This window comes from Otolemur garnettii, unplaced genomic scaffold (assembly GCF_000181295.1).
Source record: "Otolemur garnettii isolate 467f Iridium unplaced genomic scaffold, OtoGar3 scaffold00021, whole genome shotgun sequence".
Lineage (NCBI taxonomy): Eukaryota > Metazoa > Chordata > Mammalia > Primates > Galagidae > Otolemur > Otolemur garnettii.
In genome coordinates, this window is record NW_003852416.1 from 6591619 (window position 1) to 6619407 (window position 27789).

At 33.8% G+C, this 27789-nt stretch overlaps 1 protein-coding gene across 1 annotated transcript in view; it reads right to left on the minus strand.

Moving 5' to 3' along the window:
- Positions 1-27789, minus strand: part of ATRNL1 (attractin like 1) — a 701118-nt gene that overhangs the window by 486300 nt on the left and 187029 nt on the right. The window contains exons 16-19 of the mRNA XM_003787143.1: positions 26988-27201; positions 25205-25393; positions 20131-20349; positions 2148-2285 (exon numbers count right to left, since the gene is read on the minus strand). Of these exons, the coding sequence (XP_003787191.1) occupies positions 2148-2285; positions 20131-20349; positions 25205-25393; positions 26988-27201 (760 nt within the window). The remainder of the gene's footprint in view (positions 1-2147; positions 2286-20130; positions 20350-25204; positions 25394-26987; positions 27202-27789) is intronic.

Sequence of the window (27789 nt, forward strand, 5' to 3'; positions counted from 1 at the left end):
AAAATACATCACGGAAATAATGTATTGCTTCAATACATTAAAACACTGAAATTGCTTGTTCTCCAGTGAAATTTGTGGCTACAGAAACTTCGGAAGTCAAAAACTCAGAAAACAGGATGTCTCCAAAACCTTGGTCTTTTCATTTAATAATCACAAAAAATTAAAATATTATGTCTCCTGTGGGTAAGTCTAAATTTTGTGAATTCCACTTTGCTCACAATTACTGCACCGTATGCATCCACTGAGCACAGCACTAAACTGTGGCATTTTGCTAAAAGCAATTGGACATCTTTGCTTCGTATTAACATAACTTCTGCACTAAGACTGAAGAGTAGGACCAAAAAAAAAAAAAAAAAAAAGAGAGAGAGGTTACTCATTTTTACTTACTGGGCATATTATATTTGATATATTGTTTAACATAAGTAATCTAGAGATGATATAATGCATAAAGAAGATATGCATAGATAACATACAAATATTATACCATTTTATATAAGAAACTTGAGCATCTGCAGATTTTGATATCCATGGAGGGTTCTGAAACCAATTCCCACAGACATCAATACATAGATGCCTTGCCTGAGAAATTTTTTTGACTCAGAGGTGGTATCAGTTCACTTTTCTCCATTTGTCTCAACTTTCAGTGCCTAATAGAGTTCAGTTAGGAAACTAAGAAACTGCTCAGGATTCATCCTGGAACGACAACCCAGGTACTGATTTATTTGTTTTAGGGAGTGGCTCAGATATCTATATTTTAAAAAGCTCTCCAGGTGGTTTTAATATGCAGGTACTATTAACAATTTTATCCAGAGCAGGGCCAGGCTACATTCCCTTTTCAAAGATTCTTCACCTTTTCATAGCCAAAAACAGGAGTTTTTTTCATCTGGGTACTACATAGGCAATCTCTATTTAGGGAAAATAGATAAAAAAATTTAAAAGACAAGGTCTAATCTAGAGATAAAGAAAGATTACCATAAAATTCCACTTTTAAGGAAATTTAAAAGGCCAAGTATTCTTTAACAAGTAGGAGAGAGAAGCAGCAGAATACAGAGGAAGACAGAGAAATACAGAGTTCAGTGAACAAAAAATTGTGATGATTATGACTAGTGCTTATAATGCTCTTTCTTTAGCTTCAATTCCTGTAACCACAGGACAGGAAGTGCATAATAAAAGTTGTTCTTTGGTTGCTAGGGGCCCCCAGGTTGCAAGTTATATAACATAAGAATGCTCGGATAAACAGATGATGCAACCACAGATAGAACCTAAGTCCTCAGGTCAAGGAATGGAAACCAGATTAAAAAGCAGACAGCATATGGCATGATCCATGATCCAATCAGATCGAGCCCTGGTATCACCTCATGGTGTGATATAGTCAGATCACACCTCCTGGTGTCATTGCAACATCCAATCATTATCCTATGCCTATAAAACATGACCCCGCCAGAGCTGAGCTTGGAAAGAGTTGAGCCCAACCTCTGTCTCCGTGCCTGGCAGCCTTGCAATTAACTTTTCAGTATTCAGAAACCTGATGCTTCAATGTCTTGCTTTCTGTTGCCCAAGGACAGACCTAGTTTTTTTCAGCAACATTATTAAGGCCTATATTAAATATTACCTCATTTGATCTTTACAACAATCCAAGGAAGTATTCTCACCTTCCTTTTACACATGAAGAAAATGAGGCATGGTCATATATTTGCACAGCGACAGAATACAGATTTCACACCAGAATTTATTTCAAACTTATTCTCTTAAACATCATTCTGTACTACCACCCTGTCCAACAACAACAACAACAAATCATACCTGATAGGAGACATATACCATTAACTTTTAATTATTTATTTCTAAGGTAAAAAATAACCTACTATTTGAAAAACAAGACCATCAGCAGTTATTGTTTTGAATAGTGAAATTATAGGTAATATTGCCTTTTATTTATCTGCATTTCATAAACTTCATTAATAAATATGTGTCCATTTTATAATAAGACAGAGTAATACTTTTAAAGAAAGCATATTTTCCAAAAACATAAAACTGAATAAAAAAATTTTTTCTTTCATAATATATATTTTCTGAAAGAGGCACCTTTCTCAATTCAATTGTCCTTGGTAAAAATACACACACACTGAAATTTTAAAAAGTGTTACCTGTACACTGTCCTCCATTGGTTGGATCTCCATAATAACCTGGCATGCAGTCTTGACACTGCTTTCCTGTGGTGAGATTTTTACACTGTTCACACACATTATTATTGATGCAAGTGCTATGTCCATTACACTGGCAAGCTAAAGAAAACAACAAAAAAAAGTATTACAAAATCTAACATAATAATATCAAGTTTAATAGCTTTCAAAATAAAAAATTTATTTTAAAAATTTGAATCATAGCAAAATTAAAAACAGACGTCAAAAATTTTTCGAATAAATAACACACAGGGCTCTAAGTATTAATGTAAGACAATGGTGACCATAAATTATTTATTAGTATTTTATCTTATCCTCTATAAAATGCAGGAGTTACAGATAAAATGAGCCATAAAGGTCATAACTAAAGAGGAAAGACTTCTTAACATATCTCTTAAAATTTCATGTGAATGGTGTTTATATTAAGTTATATAGGACTGAAAAATGTGGCTAAAATTCATCTTGATATATTTTTATATTTACACATAATAAAAGAATCAATTAATATAGAAAATTATGTGGAAATAGAACCTTACCTCAAGAATATAAATTAGCAGTAAAAATAACAATAATATGTCCTTTAATTTGCACAAAATATATCTTCTTTAGTCAAATAAAGTTTCAAAGCAAACTGAAATTGTATTTGATTTTCAACCAAACAAACTCAGATTTAAATCATGAGATCTTTTCTATACCTTTATAAGTGAGACTTTTGCTTTCTTTTGATATTAATATTATAGCAGAATCCAAAATTTTCAGATTAAAATTCATATACAAAAGCTCATGTTCTTAGTGCCAATTTGGGACATAATACTGACTTTATTTGTTAACTGCTTGCCCAAAATTCATCATCATTTTCACCATAATTACAACTAAAATCGCAGCTACCATTAAATTGAGTTCTGTCTCACTTCATCCAAGACAGCCAATGTTTAGCTGATACCAACTGTTTGTGGTCTGTATCTATTCAATCGGTTTTTAAACATTAAACACCATACTATAGTGTCCTAAGTGATACACACAAATTATATCATTTAATCAAATACTATATGGAAGTTATGTTCACCACTATTTCTAAGATTAGGAACAAAAACATCAAAAGGAAGTCTGAATAAAAATAATAAATACATATTAAATGCCATACAAAAGTGCCTATTGTATACATAAAATTTGAAAGGGAGAGAGATTTCCCAGGATGGCAGTGGAGGTTTCCCAGGGTTCATTAACATGCATTAACATCAAAGAGTAAAGAAATACATACATAAGGTAGCTCCCACAGCTCAGTGGGTAGGGTGCCGACCACCTATACTAAGGCTGGCAGGTTCAAACCCAGCCCGGGTCGCTAAAACAACAATGACAACTGCAATAACAACAACAACAAAAAAGTAGCTGAGTGTTGTGGTGGGTGCCTGTAGTCCCAGCTACTTAGGAGGCTCAGGCAAGAGAATTACTTGAGCCCAAGAGTTTGAGGTTGCTGTGATTGTGACTCCATGGCACTTTAAGCAGGGCAACAGCTTGAGACTCTGACTCAAAAAAAAAAAGAAAAGAAAAAGAAAAAAGAAATACACACATAAAAAGGGTAAAACCAAATATCTACATGTTATAGAAAATTTCAGAAGTATAACTCTATCATAAAATAGTATGAAGTGACATGGAGTCATCATGAAAAAATATTAAATGTTCCTCATCATCCTCTTTATGAACTAAAAAAATATGTAGCTTTAAAACTATATTGCATTATGAAACAATTAGGATAAAAATTAATAACAAGGGAAAATAGTTCATAATGAATTGAAACAAGAACACAGTATAATTTACTTATAATTTTCACAATAGTAGATCCAAGGAAGTAGAGTAAGATGGTAAAGTAGGTCTCTCCAGTAATCACACTCTTGCAGAAACTTAATTTGAACAACCACCCACCCAAGAAATTACTTCCACAGGAATTAGGAAACCTGAACACAAAAGCAAGGCTGTGAAGCCCTTTTGGACAAGTAAAACTTGGTTGAAAGATAAAGAGATTGGATTTCTAGGACTCTTACGCACTTCCCTCAAAGCCATGATATTATCTCAAGCAGAAAGTACCCCTGGACTCATGGTTTCTACTATGGAAAAAGTAAGCTGGAGGAAGACACTTGATTTTCCTACTATCCTGGGTCCTTCCTTGATTTGCATTAGCATACAGGGAGCACTGCAAGTGTAACAGGGGTGAACCACCTAAAGCTAGGGACAAAAAGAGGGGGACTTTTTTTTTTTAATCTTTACAATGAAAAGAATAAAACAGATGAAAGAAAATTAAAAAGACACAAATAGATGAAAAATTATCCCATGTTCATAAATTAAAGGAATTAATATTATTAAAATGTCCATATTACTCAAAGCTATATAGAGTCAGTACAATCACTATCAAAATTCCAATGAAATTCTGCATAGAAATAGGAAGAACAATTCTAAAATTCATAGAGAACTACAAAATAGCCAAATAGCCAAAGCAATCTTGAGCAAAAAGAAAATACTAGCGTTATCAGATTACTTCTTCCTTTTTTTTTTCCCCCCATAGTCTCACTATGTTGCCCTCGGTAGAGAGTCATGGTGTCACAGCTCATAGCAACCTCAAACTCTTGGGCTTAAGCTATTCCCTTGCCTCAGCTTCCCAAGTATGTAGGACTCCAGGTGCCCACCACAATGCCTGGATATTTTTTAGTTGTAGTTGTCACTGTTGTTTAGCAGGCCTGAGCCAGGTTCAAACCCACCAGCTCCAGTGTATGTGGCTAGTGGCATCCTAGCTGCTAAGCTACAGGCACTGAGCCTCATCACACTACTTCATTCAAAATATACAAAACTATTATAACCAAAACAACATAGTATTGAAACGAAAACAGACACATAGACCAATGGAAGAGAATAAAGAGTCCAGATTTAAAAACCATTCACTTAGAGCATACTAATTTTCAACAAAGTTGCGAAGAACACACCATGGGCAAAGGACAATCTCTTCAATAAATGTTGCTGGGAAAATTAAATAGCACAAGCAAAATAATAAAACTAGATTCCTCAAAATCATTATAAATAAATTATAGGCTTAAATGTAAGACTCAAACTATGAACTAATAGAAGGATAAATAAGAGAAATGCTATATGAGCAGAGATTTTTTTAGACAAGAATCAAAAAGTACAACCAGTGAATACAAAAATAAACAAATGGAACTACTACTAAAAGGTTTATGCACAGCAAATTTAACAATTGATGGCATGAAGAGGTAATCTACAAAAGGAAAGAAAATGTCAGTAAGTGATATATCTGATATAAGGAGTCAATATCCGGAAATTGTAAGGAACTGAATAGCCAATAAAAAAAAATTCAATTTTTACAAGGACAAAAGTCCTGAATAGACCTTTCTCCAAAGATGAGATACAAATGGCCAATAGGTATATGAAAAAATGCCTAATACCACTAACCATCAGAAAAATGCAAATCAAAACAACAATGAAATATCACTTCACCCCAGTTAGAAAGACAATTATTAAAAAGACAAATGCTTATATAAATGTAGACAAAGGGGAACTCTTATACTGTGTTGTTAGAAAAGTAAATTAGTGCATCTATTGAGAAAAACAATGTGGAAGTTTCTCAAAAAGGTTAAAAATGGAAATACCACATGATCCAGCTATCCCACTACTGAAATATCCAAAGGCAATGAAATCAATTTGTTGAAGAGACATCTGCATTCCCATGTTTGCTGTGGCACTATTCCCAATAACCAGGGTACATAATCAACCTAAATGCTCCTCAAAGGATGACTGCACAAAGACATGGTGCATATACACAATGGAATACTATTCAGCCATAATTAAATAAAAATGGTCATATGAATGAGCCTAGACGATTTTATGTTAAGTCAGTGGTTCTCAACCTTTCCAATGCCATGACTCTTTAATACAGTTCCTTATGTTGTGGTGACTCCCAACCATAAAATTATTTTTGTTGCTTCTTATTTTCATCTCTTTGTGTCCTTTTTATTTCCTGCTACTTAGCAACAAAAATACTTTTATGGTTGTGGGTCACCACAACATGAGGAACTGTATTAAAGGGTCGTGGCATTAGGAAGGTTCAGAACCACTGTGTTAAGCGAAATAAAATAGGCACAGAAAAATAAAAACTGCATAATCTCACTCATGTCTTAAATCTAAAATAATGCATCTCATAGAAGTTGAGACAATAGTGGTTACCAAAAACTGGGAAGAACAAGGGGAAGAGGAAAGGGGTAGAGCTCATTAACTCATACAATGCTACAGTCAGGAGGAATAGGCTATGGTACTCTTTTGCATAGGATGGTGACCATAGTAAAAAATAATGCATCATATATTTCAAATAGCTAGAAGAGAACATTTCTTTTTTTTTTTTTTTTTTTTTTTGAGACAGAGCCTCAAGCTATCCCCCTGGGTAGAGTGCCATGGCATCACGCTCACAGCAACCTCCAACTCCTGGGCTCAAGCGAGTCTCCTGCCTCAGCCTCCCAAGTAGCTGGGACTACGGGTGCCCACCACAACACCTGGCCATTTTTTGGTTGCAGCCATCATTGTTGTTTGACGGACCCAGGCTGGGGATTCGAACCCGCCACCTTAGGTGTATGTGGCTGGTGCGTTAGCCGCTTGAGCCACAGGCACCGAGCCAGAAGAGAAGATTTCGAATGACCTCACAACAAATAAATGATCAAGGAGATTGCTATGTTAATTACCATGATTTGATCATCACATAATGTATTGATTGTGTAATGATCACAATATAAAATTACTATTTATCAGTTTAAAAAGAATGATTACAATTTTGTGTTAAATGTATAAAATGTATGTGGAAAAGTCAAAGATGGGTATCTTAGAATAGTCAGGTTTTTCTACATCATAAATATTCTATAATAAATTCATATTGCATTTATAATAGTAAATTATAATAGTAAATAATTAACTTTTAGAATAAGACCTTTAATTTTTAACATTATGCTGAAAATGTTAAGCTATAGCATCATAGGAAATTTACTATGTGACACCACTAACATATTCACTCAGGTAAAAATAAAATTTGTTGAATGACCAATACATGTAAAAATTACCTGGAGATTTCAAATAAGAAATAAGTTACTGCAAGAAATTTGTGAAATTTCTGGTCACATGGAAGAATTCAAGAAAAAAGTACTTTAAATCTGATTAACATAATTAAATTTAGCACTTGTATCTTCACTGATTAAAAGAGAGATAATAAGGAAATCTGACAGCAACAACTGGCATTTGGATTAATTGACAGCTAGAAATTAATAACTTATAGCACTTCTTGAAATAAAAAAAAATGACCCCTGACAAAACACCAGTCAACCCTCCCCATGCTGAATGAGAAAAATTCAAACAAAAATGTTTTCTTTTTCACTTCATCTGGATTTTATTACCTTTCTGTTGCAACACTGCACTGGCTATGACCACTGTAACGATGTCAAATAAATGTGACAGCAGGATCTTTGTCCCATGCCCAGTTGCAGTTGAGGTGGAAAGCTTAAGTGTGTTGGGTACTCTAAGTTATTTTTGCACATTTTCTTTATTTGATCAGAGAATTTCTTTCCTATCCCTAGTTTAACTAGTTTTTTAAAATTTTGTTTCGTTTCCCTTTCCTATCTTTTTCTTGTCTTTAAAATGAATGGATGGATGTTGACTCTTTCCTACATTTATAAAGATGATCCTATGAGTAAACCTTTCTAAAATTAAAAAAAAACAAAAAACAATTTTTGGCCACGGGCAGTCAAGCACATCACTAGTGCACCTCAACACAGTGTGGAAAGTGGAAAGGGCAATGTAAGGAAGACCTGTAGTGGATATATAAAACAGAATCTGGTATAATTTAGACCCAAGTGCAGGGACAATATCCAGCAAAATAAGAGACTGGTCAGTGCCGTAACTTATAACTACTATTGCAGTAATGGCAAAGGAGAGAGCATGTTATAGAAAGGGTAACACAGACATAATGGCTATACCAAATATAGACAAGAAAAAGATAAACTAAATAGTAAGCCTATGATTGTGTTTCACTCCCCATTACTATCAGACTGTTGGAATAACAGGTAATATAGGCTTGCATCTAATTGTTCTTACAAGATAGATTGTTACTTAAAATGTTCTAAACATCATTGTTGTGGCTATGAATAAAACGAAAGAGAAAGCATCCATTCTATTTTGTCTAAATTTTAAAACCAACCCAGATGGCTCTTCATTTATGAATACACAAACAGGAAAAATCAAAATAAAACATAAGGACAAATTCAGCATCTGACACGCAAATAAAGTACATAGCTTTGAAAAATGTGTGTTCTCTAACAGATGTGCAACATTTAAAACATCTTGACATTCTTCATAAATTTAAAATATGTATCCATAGAAATTCAAGGCAAAAATAATCAAAAAACATTTTTTTAATACATAGCCAATATTGAAAGAAAAAAGAATTATCAGATGCTAGAAATGAAGCAAGCAATCAAGAAAACAAGACAGGCAAAATGAAGTTTGAACTAGTGGCAAAATTTCTCTACACATGGGATAGAAAATCAAGAGCTAGGAAGTATTGGTTCCAAAATCAGCAGAGCCAGAAGATATACTCACTGGCATCCTCATGGAAGGGAACCAGACAGAATCATGCTGATAAGGTGAAGCCATCTACTTTAGGTCCTATCTGTGAAGAAGATGCTAAAACACATCCCAACCTCCACAAAAAGCAGAAAAGAATGTGAAGTTAACTGCGGTATGTGTATGACATAAAAAAGTTACTTGTGAGAACTTAAAGTCTGACGCCAGGTATATGTGTTGAATTGAAATCTACATTGTCCATGTGGTAAAAAAAATTAAGAAAAAGAAAACATTACCATAAAACCTGCTCTGCAAACAAGAAAAGCCTCAAAGACCTTGAAAAAGATGTAAATGGCCCCTTAAGAGACTCCAACTCAGGTTGCACAAATATACCACAGGACAAAAATAGGTGAACTTTTTTTCTGCAACGTACTAGATAGTACTTTATGCCTTTCAAATCATATAGTCTCTCTATCAACTATTCATCTCTGTCACTGTAGTGCAAAGGCAACCATACCCAAAACAAACATAAATGAGTATATCTGTACCTTGAAAAAATTTTCTTAACAAAAATGGCAGTAGACTGTATTTGACCTACAAGAATTGGTTTGCAACCCCCTGACATGGAAAAAGATAAAATTACTAAATTAAATTTCACAATGAAAAATTATAGCACATCATAAAGAAAAAATCAGGAGAAAAAGGAGAGACAATGAAAATAAGAATTGGTAACCCAATAACTGGAGTAAAAGAACATAGAAGATTAAAATGTTAATATTCAAAATAATTAATGGCAGATTAAAAACTAAGGCAGTCATACTTAAAGGAGGAAGGCATTACAACAATGGCTTATCAAACAGAGACTATCGACAGACAAAAAAAAATTTTATAAAACAGAAATATGGAATAGAAAAGTACAAAGACTAAAATAAAAAATACACAAGAGGAAATTCAATGGTAGATCTAAATGGCAGGAAAAAATTAGCAAACTTAAAGATAGATTGATAGACATATCAAAGTAATATTTAAATTTAAAGTACAGAGAAAACTAAGAATGAAGACAAGGCAATAGAATTTCAGAAAAATGTGGACACAGTAAACTATACCATGATATGAGTAATGGGAATATTAGAAAGAGAGAGGAGAGATGGAGAAAAAGGCTGAAAATTATTTGAAAAAACAACTGCTGAAAATCTCCAATATGATAACAAACACCTCCAAGAAGGCCAATATAAAAGTTTGGTAGAATTAACAATCTTTACCTAACTTGTATGGGTAAAAGTAACTAGTGACCATACTCAACAATAATTTAGGAAATATTTTAAAATAACTAAAAAGGTGGAATTAGAATGTTCCTAACAGAAAGAAATGATAAATGATTTAGATGATGATACTCCAATAACCCTGATTTGTAGAGTAACCCTGATTTAATAGAGGTATATTGTATTAAAACATCACATATACCATATAAATATATAAAACAATTATGTACCCATAAAAATTTAAAAAGGGTAAAAATTATAAATAGGACAAACATGAAGTGATCCATAAAGAGACATATTATTTTAAAAATGATGAAAGCAAAAACAAGGAGAAAATTTTAAAAGGAGCTAAGAGATAAAATTATTTCTCACTTACATAAAAGCCCAAAAAGATTAATAAATGACTGTTAATCAAGAATAATAGAGGCCAGTAGGCAGTACAATTATACCAAGTATTCAAATAACAACTATCAATCAAGAATCCTCTATTTAGCAAAGTTATTTTTCAAAATTTAAGGTGAAATCAAAACATTCTCAAATATACAAAAACTGACAGCATTCACTGTTAGATGGTCCACCTTGTAAAAAATATTGAAGAAGTTCTTCAGGGCAAAACAAATGATCTCAGACAATAACTCAGCTCCATATATATATGTGTGTGTGTGTGTGTATATACACATATATATAATGTGTGTGTGTGTATGTATATATAATATATAAAGAAAAAGAGGACTTGTAATGATAAGTGTGTAATAATATGAAGATAGGAAAAATGTATATGTCTTCTTGTTTTTTGTTAACCAATTATTAAAGTATATTTAAATATGGATATATAGTAGTAGTATTTAGCCTACAGCACAAAAAATGTAATATATTTGCCAATAATGGCACAAAGGAGGTGAATGTACCAAGGCTGTGTTGAGCTAAAGATATGACACTACATAATAACTTGGATCAGCAGGAACGAAAGAAGAAAACCAGAAATTTTAAATACAAAGATTACTATAACAAAGGTTATTTTAAGAACTTGCCCCCATTTCTTTTCTTAGATTCATTAGCAGATAAAAATCATATAAAGTAATAACTTAAATAATGTATTTTTAAGTCTGCAACATATATGTGACATGTACAACAGTATGATTTGAGAAAAAGGAAGAAAAAGAAAAGACCTCTAAATAACATTCTTATATCTCACTGGAATAGTTAGTATAAACCTGAAACATTCTAATAAGTTAAGATGTATATGGTAAACCCTGGAGCAACTACTGAGGGAATAACCCCCCAAAAGTAGTAAAAAAAAAAACCCTCATTAAACAAAAATGTTGCATTAGAAAATATTCACTTGCCATGTAAAAAATTAAATAAATGAGGAGGAGCAAAAATATCATGAGACATACGGGGAAAAACGTTAAATGACACACATATATCCAGTTGTATCAATAATAATATTACATAGGAATGGATTAAACAAGTCAATCAAAAGACTCTCAATTTCCATTAAAAAATAAAGATCCAACCATATGCTGTGCACAGGAGAGACATGGTAGGTCTAAAGGTTGGAGAAGACTGAAAAAGACAAGATAGAAAAATATCATACAAATACAATCACTAGAAAGTTTGTATGGCTATACAAACATCACATAAATAGACTTTTAACAAATGTTACAGGAGTTAATTAGGGACATTTAATAATGGCAAAAAGGACCATTCATAAAGAAAATATTAAAAGTATAAATAACTGAGCCTCAAAATACATGAAGCCAACACTGACAGAAATGATAGGAGAAGCACAATGCATTAAACCACCATACAGAAAATAACAAGGGAAGAGAAGGCTTTTACACACAACACTATAAACCAACTGGACCAAAAAGGCTTAGAGAAAAATCCATACAATAGCAATAAAATATATATAGTTATTCTTAAATGCACATGAAACATTCTCCAGGATAGACCCTATACCACGCCAGAAAGCAAACCTCAGTAAATTTAGAAGGACTGAAGTATTACAAAGTATGTTCTGTGACTGCAGTGGAATGAATTCAGAGATCAATAATAGATAAATTAAGAAAATGTGGTATCTATACACATTATACACAATGAAATACTATTCCGCCATAAAAATGAATGAGACCATGTCATTTGCAATAATGTGGATGGAATTGAAGGTCATTATGGTAAAGAAAATAAGCCAGTCACACACAGACAAATGTCCCACAATCTCACTCATATTTGTCAGCTAAAATATTGGTTTCATGGAGGTCAAGAGTAGAAAGATAGATTCCAGAGGATAGGAAGGGTGCATGGGAGAGGAAGATGAAATGAGGTAGGTTAATTGGCAATACTGAGTATAAACAAAGGGTTAGACAAAAGGATAAATTATAATGCCTCGTAGAAGAGAAGGGTGAGTTTAGTTAACAACAATGTATTGTATATTTCAAAGTAGCTTGAAGAGAGAACTTGAAATCTTCCCAGCACATAGAAACCAAGGTGATGGATACCCAAATACACTGCCTGTATCTACACATTCTATTCATGTAATAAAATATCACCCATACCCCGTGAATACATAGAAATATTCTGTATCAACAATAAAAGTGGTATATGTTCCAACCTTAGAAATTATACTTTCTCAGACCAAACAAGTATGTAAGTTATGGCATAGAAATTCAAAGTCTAGGTCTTTCTCCTTCTTGGAATTCCATTCTAAAAATATTATGTATAGAAGCCCAGTACCCTTCTGGAGGATAATAGGTCATAGGTCTCATATTGCAAAGATGAGCCATTCCAACTGAGGACCTCCCAACCAGCCACTTCATCCACCAACTCTGTCAATTTAGCCTTCTAAGACCACGCAGAATCAGCCAAGTTGCTAAGTAACTGTAGCTACATAAGCAGAGAGAAGCTGCAGACAGAAATCTGCAGAGGGTCCCTCTGAGTCTTTGGCTAAATAATGAATTGAAAACACTGATGTGAAACACAATAAAGCTGGAGAAGAAACCACTAGAATCAAAGCAAGAGATACTGACAAAAGAATTGCCTCCCTAAATCCAACCTAAATTTATGACAGAGAATCATGAATTAAACTGCTTTAACACAGTGAATACGGGTTGCTAGGTTAAAAAATAAATATTAAAATATAAGTTCAAGAGTAAATTATTACTTTAGATTATTAATAATTATTAATCTAAAGAAATAATTAGTAATTAAAACATAGATCTTAGCTTGGTGCCTGTAGCTCATTGGCTAGAGCACCAGCCACATACACTGGAGCTGGCAGTTCGAACCCAGCCCGGGCCTGCCAAACAACAATGACAACTACAACCAAAAAATAGGTGGGCATTGTGGCAGGTGCCTAAGGCAAGAGAATCGCTTAAGCCCAAGAGTTTGAGGTTGCTGTGACCTATGACACCACTGCACTCTACCAAGGGTGACAAAGTGAGACTCTGTCTCAAAAAATAAAATAAAATATAGATCTAAGGGCCAAGTGCGGTGGTTCAAGCCCCGGGAGGCTGAGGTGGGTAGATTTCCTGAGCTCACAGGTTGGAGACCAGCCTCAGCCAGAGCGAGACCCTATCTCTAAAAAATAGCTGGGCGTTGTGGCGGGCACCTGTAGTCCCAGCTACCTGGGAGGCTGAGGCAAGAGAATCTCATTAAGCCAGAGTTGGAGGTTGCTGTGAGCTGCGACTCCATGGCACTCTCCCGAGGGTGACATACTCTGTCTCAAAAATAATAATAATAAATACATATATAGAGAGAGATCTAAGGAGATGTAAGGATGTTACATGAAGAGCTGACAGTTCAAAAATTAGAAACACAGCAAACAGACTAACATGAGTGAAGTAAACTCCTAGAAATACAGTACAGAGTAGTATGATGGAATAGATACAAAATCTGGAGAGATAATGGTAGATGTTATGAATCTGACAAAGGCTTGATAACTAGACTCTACAGAGAACTCAAATTAATGAACAAAAAGAGAGTAAACAATCCCATCTACCTCTGGGCAAGAGATATGAACAGAATCTCCTTTGATGAATACAGATGAATGGTTAACAAACATTTGAAAAAATGCTCATCATCCCAAGTCATAACAGAAATGAAAATCAAAAACACCCTGAGACATCACCTAACCCCAGTGAGAATGCCCCACATTGCAAAGTCTCAAAGCTGCAGATGCTGGTGTAGATGTGGAGAGAAATGAACACTTTTACACTGCTGGTTGGACTGCAAACTAATATAATCTTTTTGGAAGGAAGTATGGAGATCCTCAAAGAACTCAAATTAGACCTCCCATTTGATCCTGCAATCCCATTACTAGGCATCTACCCAAAAGAAAAAAAAAAAAAAGTCCTTTTATCATAAGGACATTTTCACTAGACCGTTTATCACAGCTCAATTTATAATCACCAACATGTGGAAACAACCTAAATGTCCACCAGGAATGGATTAACAAGCCGTGGTATATGTATACCATGGAATATTATTTAGCCATTAAAAAAGATAGAGATTTTACATCTCTTATATTAACCTGGATAGATAGAGTTGGAACACATTCTTCTAAGTATCATAAGAATGGAGAAGCAAGAATCCAATGTACTCCATTCTAATATGAAGCCAACAGACGATCTAATACACACCCTCATAAAAGAAAAACTCAAATCAATTCAAGGTAGGGGGCAAGGGAATAAGGGAGCAAGGAGAGGAGAGAAGGGTGGGGGATGGAAGGTTAGGGTATAGGGCACGCCTCTTGGGTGTGGGACACAGTTTTTAGATGCCTAACAAATGCAATCAGTGTAACCTAGTTCTTTGTACCTCCAATGAACCTGAAACAATAAAAAAAAAAAAAAAGTTAAGTAAAGCTCATCAGGCTAAAGAAAAATCACTACAGAAGGGAATTCATTGCAGAAGGGAATTCATATGTGTAAGAAAAATGAAGATCCAGGAAATGGCCAATACAAATTTTTTTCTTTTTTATTAAATCATTACTGTGTACAATTATGGGGTACAATGTGCAAATTTGATATACAATGTGGAATACTTAAATCAGACTGATTAACATAACTATCATCATCTCAACCATACTTGTTATGGTAAGACATTTATGCTATACTTTTAATAGTTTTGAAATGTACCATTACATTATGCACAATAGGTGAGGTCCCACCAAATACCCTCCCTCTCCCGCCCTCAAAAATGTTTTTTCTTATCATGACTTCTTTATAAGAAAATTGTCTATTTAAACCAAAATTAATAATGTCTTTTGGGGGTTGTAAAATATATCCCAATAACTGCAGAAAGGACAGGAAATGAACGAATGGAATTACACTATTATAAAAATCTTACCTTACACGTGAAGTAGGATGATACTGATTCAAGGTAGATGGCGATAAGATAAATATGACTATTATTATCACTACAGCAGTCACTAAAAAAACACAAGAGAGGCCAGGCATGGTGGCTCATGCCTGTAATTATAACACTCTGGGAGGCCAAGGATCACTTGAGCACAGGAATTCCAGACTAGCCTGAGAAAAAGCAAGACCCCGCTTGCTCTATTAAAAAAGAAAAATTAGCCAGACATTGTGGCAGGGCTCTGTAGTCCCAGTTACTTGGGACACTGAGGTAGGAGGATCGCTTAAATCCAGGATTTTGATATTGCTGTGACCTAGGCTGACACCAGGGTACTCTAGTCTGGGGTAACAGAGTGAAACTCTATCTAAAATACATACACACACACAAAAGAAATGATAAAAATTCAATAAAAATGATACAAAGGTGGACTTAAAAATATTCACTTAACCCAGAAAATGTAAAAGGCAGAAAAAAACAAGAGAAAAAAATAAAGAAAAATTATAAAACTAATAAACGGGATGGTAGCTTAATCTCAATAATAGCAATATTATACTATTCAGTCAAATTTAATTGACTAAATAGTGATAAAAAATAAAGATTATCAGAGAAGATTTAAGAAACAAAAAATGCAACACATATATGCCATTTGCAAGAGATTCACTGTAAAGAAAAGCACACAGATAAAAGACTTCCACTTCTGCCCATGAAGGAGTAGACACTCTTAAAAAAAAAAGAAAGAAAAAGAAAAAGAAAAAAACTAAATAAATATATGAAGCAACTTTCAAATATAACAGACCTCTCAGGAATAAAATCCCTAAGAGAAACAGGCCGAGCTCTGCGTCAGTCCAGGCTTTCTGTGTGGAGGTAGATTTGAGGATGCAGCCAGGGGAGGGAAATCTAGACAGTAGGCCAGAATTCTCATTTAGTTGAAGAAACGAAGATCCAAGTTAAAGGGGGCTATGGTGGCTAGAATTTGTGGGGCAAAATACTAGAGAAGTGAGAGGTACCCACAGCAATCTACTGAGTGATCCCCAAATGTTTGGCTAAATAAATTGAAAACACTGGTATGACATGCCATAAAAATAGTAATTCAAACAATGTCAGGAGCTCATAACAGTTTGTGTTCCCACTCACCAGAGTGCAGAGAGATCATAATACCATGGGCGTAGTACAGAGACTAGAAATAAAATAGCATCAAAATTATGGCTGCTATGTACACGTCCTAACACATCTTAAAAACATTTTTTGAAATAATCATATAGATACCAAGTAACTTAACTGTATGCCAGAAAAAAACCCCAATGCTCAAAAACAAACAGTGCAAACTCAATACAAAACTACAAAAATTCACAAGGTACAGAACACTATCAAAAATAATAAGGCTGGAAAATCTGACCGCTAATTAGTTTTTAAATAGATCATAGAAACAGACAAAGATATGGCACACACATAGAATTAGCAGGGAAAAAAATTTAAAGCAGCTGTTACTAGTATGTGACATATGTTCAGTATACAATAAAAATAGGAGAAAGAGAAAAGAGAAAAGTAGGAAAATATCCAACATAATTCCTAAACATGAAAAATAAAATATGCAGAATAAGGAATAAATTCAATAGGAAGAGGTAAGTCTCTTCAACAAATGGTGTGGGGTCAACTAGTCAACTTAAATATCCACACACAAAAGAATTAAGCTTGATTCCTTATACCATACACAAGAAAATTAACTCAAAATGAACAAAGACCCAAATATAAGAGCTAAAACATAAATTCCTAGAAGAAACTATAGGCATAAATATTGAGGATTTTAGATGAGACAATGGTTTCTCGGGTAACACCAAAACACCAGAAAACAATAGAAAAAAAAAAAAGGACTTTACCAAAATCCAAATATTTCATGTTAGGAAAAAAATACTACAGATTAAGCGAAAAGACAGTCCTTAGAATGGGAGGATATATTTGCAAATCTGATATTTAATACAGTAACATCAGACAAATACATTTTAGAGCAAAAGCTATTACATGGAATAAAAATGCTAATATCATAAAGATAAATGGGTCAATTCATTCTATTTCCTTTCTTGGCTTATTAGCTATGACTTTGTAATATTCATTGTTATTTCAGGGTATAAAACACACCTTTACAAATTATCACAGTCTACCTCCAAGTTATATTACATACTACTTCATGTATTGTATAAGAATCTTACAACAGTACACTTTGATCCTGAAGTCAGCCCAGCAGAACCTCCAGATATAAAATAGTTGGCCCTCCATATCCATGTGTTCTACATCCCTCAAATACTGTTTTTCAATCCATGTTTGGTTAAATCTGAAGATGCAGAACCCTAAATATGGAGAGCCAACCTTATTAAAATAAACACTAATTCATGCTGTTATCTTAGACTCTTACTCTACCACCACTGGGTTCAATGTAGCCTTCACCCCTTATTTATTTTTAACTTCTGTCTCTGACAGTGGGAAACTTGCTTCCAGTCATATTAAATACAACTTATTTGCTCAATTCTAATATAAGTTTAGAATTATGAAATTGTACCCAGGAGAAAATTTGACCAACCAGAATATGGTGCATGTATATAGTTTTTTTCATTAGCCTTAGACTATCCAGTCAAAACATAGTTTACCAAAGTTACTTTGGTCAGTTCCTCTTTTTTAGATATTTTTATTTCAATTCATTTATTTATTTACACTTCTTGGTGAGATCATGGCATTTATAATACAGTTAGATTCATTAGATTCAACAATCTGCAGTCTATCTGGGGATTCCCCCAACATCCGAGTTGATGGTTTTGAAATTTACATAAAGTTAATTCTTTGTAGTTCAGGTATGGGTTTTGATAAATGCAGAAAGTTATTTACCAACACTTCAGTACCATACAGAACAGTTGTACACCCCCAAAAAAATTCCCTTGAGATGCCACCTTGATGTCAATCTGTAATCCTTCTTTTGGCAACTAACTGATTTTTTCCATCCCCATACTTTTGTCTGTTTCAGTTTTCTTATACATAAAATAATAACATTTAGCCTTTGGTTCTGGCTTCTTCCACTGAGCAAAGTGAATTTAAGATTCAGCCATGCCATGAAAACCAATAGTCTGTTCCTTTTTACGGCTTTTCATGTATTTCGTAGTCTTAGCAGCAGGTACTGTTGCACCTTGTGCCACGTTACCTCGTTTCGTCTGGTTTCAGGGCAGTACACTTTCAGTCTCGTCTAAAGTATGTTCTCCAGGACCTCTCTACTTTTCTTCCTCAGTGTTTTCAGTGGTGCCAGGGAAAGCTATTAATCAGACATGCTGGTACAGATCATAAAAAATACAAGGGAATCAATAGGCCCAAGGGTGTCATTCAACCAATGGGAAATGAGAGTTAGTAGATGAATGTCCCTGTCTCCCAGTCCCTCAGACAGATAATGCTGAGGAACATTCCACCTGGTTCTTCACAGGTTCCAAGTGAGTCTGAGTCCCACTTTCCCAGTGTGGTAGCTAGCTTAATAATGCACATATGATTGATTTTTGTCTTTCCTCTTGGAATTCTCTGGATTCCCTTACTTATGCCTCTAGTATCACCTCCCAGGTAACAGCCTGACAACCTGAATCCTGTGTCAGACTGTTACCTCTTCTGAACATCCTTTACCAGCTATCTCCATGACTGATTTCCTTGTCTATGTCAGGTGTTTATTACTGTTACTTGTTTTAACAGCAAGCCATAACCCCCTTCCTTCCTTTACTTATTTAATAAAACTTGTCACCATATGTGTATAATTGATTTTATTAATTTCATTTAGCATATAAGCTCCATGAATGCAGTGATTTTAACCCACTTAGTTAATAATCATCTCTTGGGACACATTTGGCTCTAAATAATAACATATTAAATAAATTAATTTTAATTTCTTTTTTTTTTTTTTTTGTAGAGACAGAATCTCACTTTATCGCCCTTGGTAGAGTGCAGTGGAGTCACAGCTCACAGAAACCTCCAACTCCTGGGCTTAGGCGATTCTTCTGCCTCAGCTTCCCAAGTAGCTGGGACTACAGGCGCCTGCCACAATGCCTGGCTATTTTTTGTTGCAGTTTGGCTGGGGCTGGGTTTGAACCCACCACCCTCGGTATATGGGGCTGATGCCCTACTCACTGAGCCACAGGCACCTCCAATAAATTAATTTTTTAAGGAGGTTGATTTTATTCAGCAGAAGTATAGACTTTCTATGAAGATAATCCTCAAAAAATTAAATGATCTTCAAAATTGAATGGTAGTAAATTCCAGTGGCAGCTTTCAAGACGAGGCCAGATGAATTCATCATAGGTATTATATATAGAATACTCCCATACTTAGCATGAAATTTGACCAGATACTATGAATTATGTGAGAATTCTAAGATATTATAATTTTATGAACAATAAAAAAGTATGGTCTTTGCTACAGGGTAGAAAATTGGTATGAAGCCAAAATATTTTCCTCTTCACTGTTCACATGAAACCAAACTAATCTTTATATTCCATCAATGTGCTTACCCTAGTGAATAATTCTAAACAGAATATCACATGTACAACAGAGATGGCTATAGTCTACAGAAGAAAAATTTTTATGATGGAAATTTGAGTCTCATTTTCATTGTTTCTCTTTTAAAATCTTTATTGTAGTAATAGGAAAATCATTCTTGTTCATTTAAACAGAAAATGAAATTGTGTTCATCACATTTTTATTACCTGGACATTGGATAAAGGACCACTCATAGCTCTTTTCTTTGGGGCAAAGACTGGTGTCAAGAACCATTTCATTGTTGTGCATTCCAATAAGTTTCATTGGTCCCCGGGAAGATCCTTCAATGCAGTGTCCTCTTCCTGTATTACTAGGATCATTGCACCAGCCACATCCAGGCTGTTCCAAACACTGTCCACAGGTTCTTAATCCAGAACAATTTTGAGCTGCATAACAGAAACATTATGTTACATGTTCTGATATTTTAAACATAATTATAGGCTAAGGGAAAAAATACATGATCATGAAAAAAGACAGGAAAATATCATCTGTAATTAATATAAACATTTTTGTAATTCATACCTCAGAGATAACAATTACTTAAAGAAAATCAAACATATATCCTGAACAAAGAGGAGATTAAAAACACTGACTTAGTAATGAAAAAAAAAGTGTGGCAACCATGACATGGAGAGAAATGGAATTAGTACTTAAAGACTCCTGTGAGCCAAGAATGAACAGAAATTATAACATTATCCACAGCCATTGCTATGTGATGTTTTAAAGTTTTAATTCCTAATCAGATCATCCTACATTGGGCTCAGACTTTCCATAATTACTTTTACTGATGTTTTGCTAAGAATGGCTTGCTTTGTCTTCAGAATTGCTTATCCATAGATGATAGTGAGAGATATACAAAGCACCATGAATATTGTCTTCTAGTCACATGATAAAAAATGCAAAGGTAAAATGGATAGATTTATGGCAGACTCAAATGCATCATGTGGTGTTAATAACATAGCTGCCACTTAGTGTTTTAATACTACTGGAAACAAAAATGTTTCTCAGGATACTGCAAACAATAATGGCATGCGTCTCTCAGTGACCATCAAGAGCTCAATGTAGTGTGCTACACAAGGATAACAGAATTTTGAATTTAAAAAAATCATTAATTATATTGTTTATAGTTGTGAATTCCCTGAGTGCTAACCACCTCAGAGACTGGATTAAAAAAAGTGTAAAATAAGTACAAGCTCCTCTAATTCCCTTACAAAGAAAGAAGGAAGAATTTTCTTTGCTTCATTAAACACAAGTGGCTAATGTTAAGCTTATAGATAAATAATTCATTGACATGAATAGTCTTCCTTTGGAAATTTACATTTTTTAATGGTACACAGTGGTAAATGACACTTTGTTTAAAAGATCTTTAGATAACTGAATATGTCCTACATTACGATATACCTCCTTGGTTTTCTTGGTTTGGAATATTTCTCATCTATCTATGATTGTAGTTAACACACAGTATTTTTGACTGGATTATTGTAATTACCTTCAAAACTATATTGGGCTGCTATTAAGTAAAATAATAAGCTAACAGTGTTTTTGTTTTTACTTAAGAATAGAAAGCAACATGTATTGCTGAAGTATTAACAGAAAATTCCTTTTTTAGTATTTAATAGTGACTAAAAAACTGACAGGTTCTAATTTTTCTTCTTTTTCTGACAGAAAACAATATTATAGGAAAGCTTATATAAGCTGTGCTGTTGCTCCCAAAGTTACAAACAGTATAAAAACTATGAACTACAGGTAATTACAATAATCTCCTTTTTTAAAATTTACTTATTTTTGGCTTTTTGTAAAATCAGGTTATAAAAATAGTAATACAGATTTTGAAATATGAAAGAATTTAAAAATTGATCTGTAAGAAACTGTCATCAAGTTTTTTTAAATTATTACCTTCTTTAATTGCAAAGAAAAGAACAGTGTTTAAATTGGGCATATATGTGAAGCTATAAGATAATTAAAGAAATAATAAGATTTATAAGATATATACCATATCCTTGGTTTGTTATTATTCCAGTTTTACTCTATCAGTTTAATTGTATTTTCATTTGGACCTTTATATATTTAGAACTAAATCTTCTATTATTGCTTTAAATAATGCCCTTGGAATTCATTTTCACAAATAGAATATCTAACTACTTAAAATACATCAATTTTTAATAATTCCAGTTATTAAAAAAGGCTTCTCAGAAACCATTATGCAAAATTTATTTTAAAATATATTTCTTCTCTTCAACTGGTGAATTTTAAACACTGATATCATAAGAACTGGAAAATACTGAAGAATATTACAAAATCCATATTTGTTTCCATTTCCAAGGAAAAGTTTCCCTTAATTTCCATTTACCAGTAAATCTCAAATGATTATTAAGACATCTTTCTGAAAGCTATATAAAACTTTGGCCTTTTCTATACAAAGTGTTATTAATAACTATAAAATATCTTTTAGTTATCAATAAAATACAAAATGTTCTTAAAGAGTTACTACTATCAATTTTTTGAGTAATAATTTTATAAGTAACTAGACACATGAAGTAGAAAATGATGATGTAATTTAATCCTAAAAAGACATTTAATCAAAGGTGAAAACAGGGCAAAACCTCTGCAGGATGCTGACACATATGAAAAAGCAACACTAAGAATGTCATCTTCGCCCCTAGTCCCTATTTTATTTCCTGGCATTTCTTCACCACTCAATAAATGTTTATTGGTTAAAACAAGGAAAAAATTAAACATAATAGAGAGTTTGTTTTTCAAAATTGTGGATCGCTGCCCAGTAACTACTACTTCCAGAAAAACAAGGTCTTCTCAAGGCAATGTGTACACTGAGTGCTCCTCATCCCCACAGTGATGCACAGGGCGTATAATTAAAAAGCTGGGAAACAAAAATAAGTAGTGTTGGACATCATCAGCTCGATGATCTACACACAGCCATACGAAAAGCAATACAACAACAGATAGAACAGAAAAAGAAAAGACGGAGATGAAAAATAGCAGGAATATTAGACTATCTGCCCAAGGAAAAATTATGGAAGTAAAAGTAAAGACTCCACAATACAAAAAAAAAAAAGTAAAATATCAAAAACAAGAAACACAAAAGCAAAAATAAAGAACTACCTATCTATTCATGCCTAATAGCCCCACCATGGCATTTAAGTTATCATTATTTGATTTGTCAGTGGTAAAAATACAATTCATATTTGTGTTTAAGTAGCTACTTAATTTTTACTTACCTCCTCAAAAAATTCAATTCAGATAAATAAAAGGATCGTAGGAGGAAAGAAATACTTGAATATTAGCAAACAATGATATGAAAAGTACAAGTGAAGCTAAGAGATACTGAGCGATATTTAAAGGTTCCAACAATAATTTTAAGATTTTTAAAAAAAGAATAAATAGAAGAAAATCTTCTACATTAAAGAAGTTTTTAGCAGGTGAAGAAACAAACTACTCTTTAGACTTAAAGAACCAATTAGAATCTTTTTCTGCAATGAAAACATCTGAAACATTTTTCATTTTAAAAATCCATATCAGTGACTGAGAAAATGAATTAAAAACAAGTTGTAAAATTTCAGAATGTCAGCAATAAAGAGAAAAATCCAGAAATCTCCGAAAGTGGGGGAAACAAAAATGTCCCACAAAGGAATGAAGCTAGATTGGCATTAGAATTCTTATCTACAACAATGAAGGCTAATGAAGCTCCCAGGAAAAAATTATTTAGAAATCCACAGTAGACCATGCTATCATTCAAGTGAAAATGAAAAATAAACTTTTAGATATGAAAATATTCAAAGGTTTATGAGCCAAAACTTAATTAGAAAGAATTTTGAGGTCCTTGAAAAGCATATTATTCCCCCCAAAATGACAAATTTTAGATCAATCCTAAGACAGAGAGGTCCCAATGAGTGAGCCATGAATGAATGCACCCAACATTGAGATGCAGGTGGTGGAAGAAGCAACTATAAATAACATTCTCCTTTCTTTTTCCAAATCTGAAAAACAAATTATTTCAGGTCTCTGCTGAAAAGACATATTTTTGACAAGCCTCAGTGTCAGAGAATGGAATGTGGAAAGATAAGCCACATTCTCCACTGGCAAGAAGCTAGCCAAGACCAGTACCTTTTCCTTCCAAGCAGAAAGAACTTCACGTGGTATCAACTTCCTACACAGCCACCAAGTGATATCAGTAGCATTATACAATTCCCCTAGCAGGTACATTCTGAAACAAGTTGTCTTTATAAGCAAGACCACTCTCAGAACCACACAGTACACAATATCAAAGATTTAGATGTATCCTCATCTTATAGTCTTTATAAAACATAAGACCAGCAAGGGGCAAGATCTTTATTCTGAAGCACAACCCATAGCACGTCCAGTACCACCCTGTTGACATGACTCTCCGGGTGATGCCAAGACTGTGCATCCTACACTTGTAGCAGACATATCAACCACGTTAAGATATTCTTGCCAAAAAATGATCCCTTAAATCTAATTATGAGGTAACAGATGAATTCAAATTGAGAGACCTGCAAAACAACTGGTTTAGATTCCTTAAAGATGTCAAAGTCATATAAGAAAAAGACATGGGGGCTTGGCGCCTGTGGCTCAAGCAACTAAGGCGCCAGCCACATATACCTAAGGTGGCAGGTTCGAATCCCCAGCCCGGGCCCGCCAAACAACAATGACGGCTGCAACCAAAAAATGGCTAGGCGTTGTGGCGGGCACCTGTAGTCCCAGCTACTTGGGAGGTGGAGGCAGGAGACTCACTTGAGCCCAGGAGTTGGAGGTTGCTGTGAGCTGTAATGCCACAGCACTCTACCCAGGGGGACAGCTTGAGGCTCCGTCTCAAAAAAAAAAAAAAAAAAGAAAGAAAAGAAAAAGACATGGGAACTGTACTAAATTAAAAGACACTAAAGAGACCCTAATAAAACCATATGTGACCCTGGAGGTAAACACTACCAGGCATTGTTCTGCTGTCTGCACATAAAAAGTTCAGGAAGAAGAGAGGGCACAAATTTAACAATATGCTAATATTTAGGACAAAATGCTTAGTGAAATTCAGAATGATGACATAATACATATCACAGTCTAATAGTACTTAAGTGGTTTAAAACTAGCGATAGCAATATTATTTTCTTCACTTTTAGACATTTCCTCAAGTGTTTAATTTCTTTTTTCATTATAGAAAAGTGCTTCGTGCCACCGTTAAACGACAAGTCATTCTAGATAAACACTTACGAGAGCAGGTGGCAGTCTGCCACTCTAGACACTGTCCATATGGAAAAGAGATGATGTAAGCATTAGAGTCAACACATCGTCTGGTACTGCTGCACCACATACACTCCATGCCGTTGCTCGTACAGTTGGCACACGACGTCCTGAGAGAGCATGGCTTTTTGCATGGCCTTGCATTTTGATTTGGACTAACTGGAATGAATCAACAAACATAATTATATCATTTGTTAAATTCATTTTAACACAAATGAATGGGTTTGTTTGTTTTGCTGCTTAGGGAATGTTTCAGGTAGGCCCAGTGTGCCATTATAACAATGATAAAGTAAATGAAAATAAAGAAGACAAGTCATACTTTTAAAATGTATTAAATTTGAGAATTTAAAATCCCTCTGAAATATTGAATTCCTTATAAAGTATATGAAGTTATAGAATTTTAAAATTATAATGTAATCTGTGACCTGGTTTGTTTATCCATCAGCTAGATTATTAACGCTCATATTGTTAACATTCCCAGCCACAATTTTTCCATAAATCTTCCACATTTTATCAGAGTAAAAGTCCTATGAGTGAACATAATATAAACAAATAATACAAATATGACTTACCATAAAACATTTACATAAAATACAATATCTACAACACCCAGTAGGATGGCTATTATTCAAAATAAAAAGCAGTCAATATTGAAAAGGATGTGGAGAAATTGGAACCTTTATGCATTGCTGGTAGAAACGCATAATGGTATAGCCTCTGAGGAAATTGTATGGTAGTTTCTCAAAAAATTAAACACAGAATTATCATATGACTTAGCAATTCCACTTCTGGCTACATACCCCAAATAAGTGAAAGCATGAATTTTAATAGGTATTTGCACGTCCACATTCATAGCAGCCAAAAGAAAAAAGCAACCCAACTATCCACTGATGGATACACAGGTAAAATATGACATAAACACAATACAATATTAGTCAACTTTAAAGAGGAACAAAATTGTAATACATACTACGACGTGAATAAATCTTGCATTAAACTAAGGGAATAAGCCAGACACAAAGGACATAAACTACATTACTCTATTATGTAAGGTACATAGAGCAGTCAAATCCATAGACACAGAAAGCAGAATGATAGTTTCTAGGAGCTGGGGGGAAAAATGGGGTGTTATTGTTTTATATGTAAAGTTTTAATTTTGCAAAATAAAGAAAGTTCTGGAGATGGATGGTAGATGGTTGCACAACAGTATAAACGTACTTACTGCCACTAAACTATTACTTAAAATAGTAAATTTCAACTTATGTATATTGTACCACAATAAAAATATCATAAAGAGAAAAGAACATAATATTCCTTTCTCACCTACCAAAAAATCCATTTCAAAAGAGGTAGCATAAATGTTCCTTTTTACACAACAACTCAAATTATATATCTAAAAAATAAAAACCATTCTCAATTAATCACTAATCTGAAAAACCAAATCTTTCTCTCAAACACTATTATGACAAAAGTAAAAGTTATTAATGAATTAAGGAAAGATTGCTGCTCTATTGTAACTAGTCATATGTTCATCATCTCACTATTTCAATCAAGAAATAAAGACTGCACGAAACAACAAAAGTTTATTATTTTTACAAGTTAATACTGAGATCACTATTAGTAATTGGGGAATGTGGATAAAAATAAAATTTACATAAATATCAAGGAATCAGACTATACTGTAGAAAGAGGTAGTGATAAGAGGGGCTGGAAAGTTACTTTTAAAGAAATGCTAATTTTATAGACTGCTTACCAACAGGTTTTTCACAGACAAGTCCATTTGCCATAGATGTACAAGGATTAGCTTTCAAGCCTGCCACTGTAGCCTTTTCAAGATATGCGCAGAATCCAGAATCATTTGGTTCACCAGGAAGCCACTGTAGTGTCGTGTTTGTAAATGGAGACATGTCCTCCCATCCCCAATAGGATATATTGATCTTGCGCAAGCCCACCCAAGGCGCTACTTTCTGTAAACAAAAGGGAAAAAGACATTTAGAGAAAGTTAGATGTAAAAGTATTTTACCTAATATTCCTTTGCATATAGTTGTTGTTTATCATTAAAAATCACATCTGAAAATATATAAAACTGTTTTCTAATGATTTTTTACATCAAGGATAATTACCAGTTATAGCACATTTTAAAGAATGATGTAGAATGGTACACAATTTTTAAAACATATTTGTGTTTAGCTACATGATTGGGGTCATTTATTTTAGCCTTTGTGAACCTCAGTTTCCTCTTCTGAAAATCAGGATATAAATAAAAAAGTTAACTACTGCTACTGCTGTTGGCAGCACTATTACTATTACTACTATCAGTCTCATCAGTTATGAGGTGCAGAAGCTAAAGATAAATTGCTATTGTCTGCACTGTGTGAAAATAGAAACAAAATCAACTTTATGGACATGTACATAAAGTCTGAGTCAAGACCTCAGAACAGGACTTTGCAAGAGCACTGAGAGAATAATATCTGCCTCTCTCCTGGTTCAGATTTCTACTGCCACACTTGGACTTCTATGGAATCTGAGAAAAATCAATGTCACATTATTTCAAT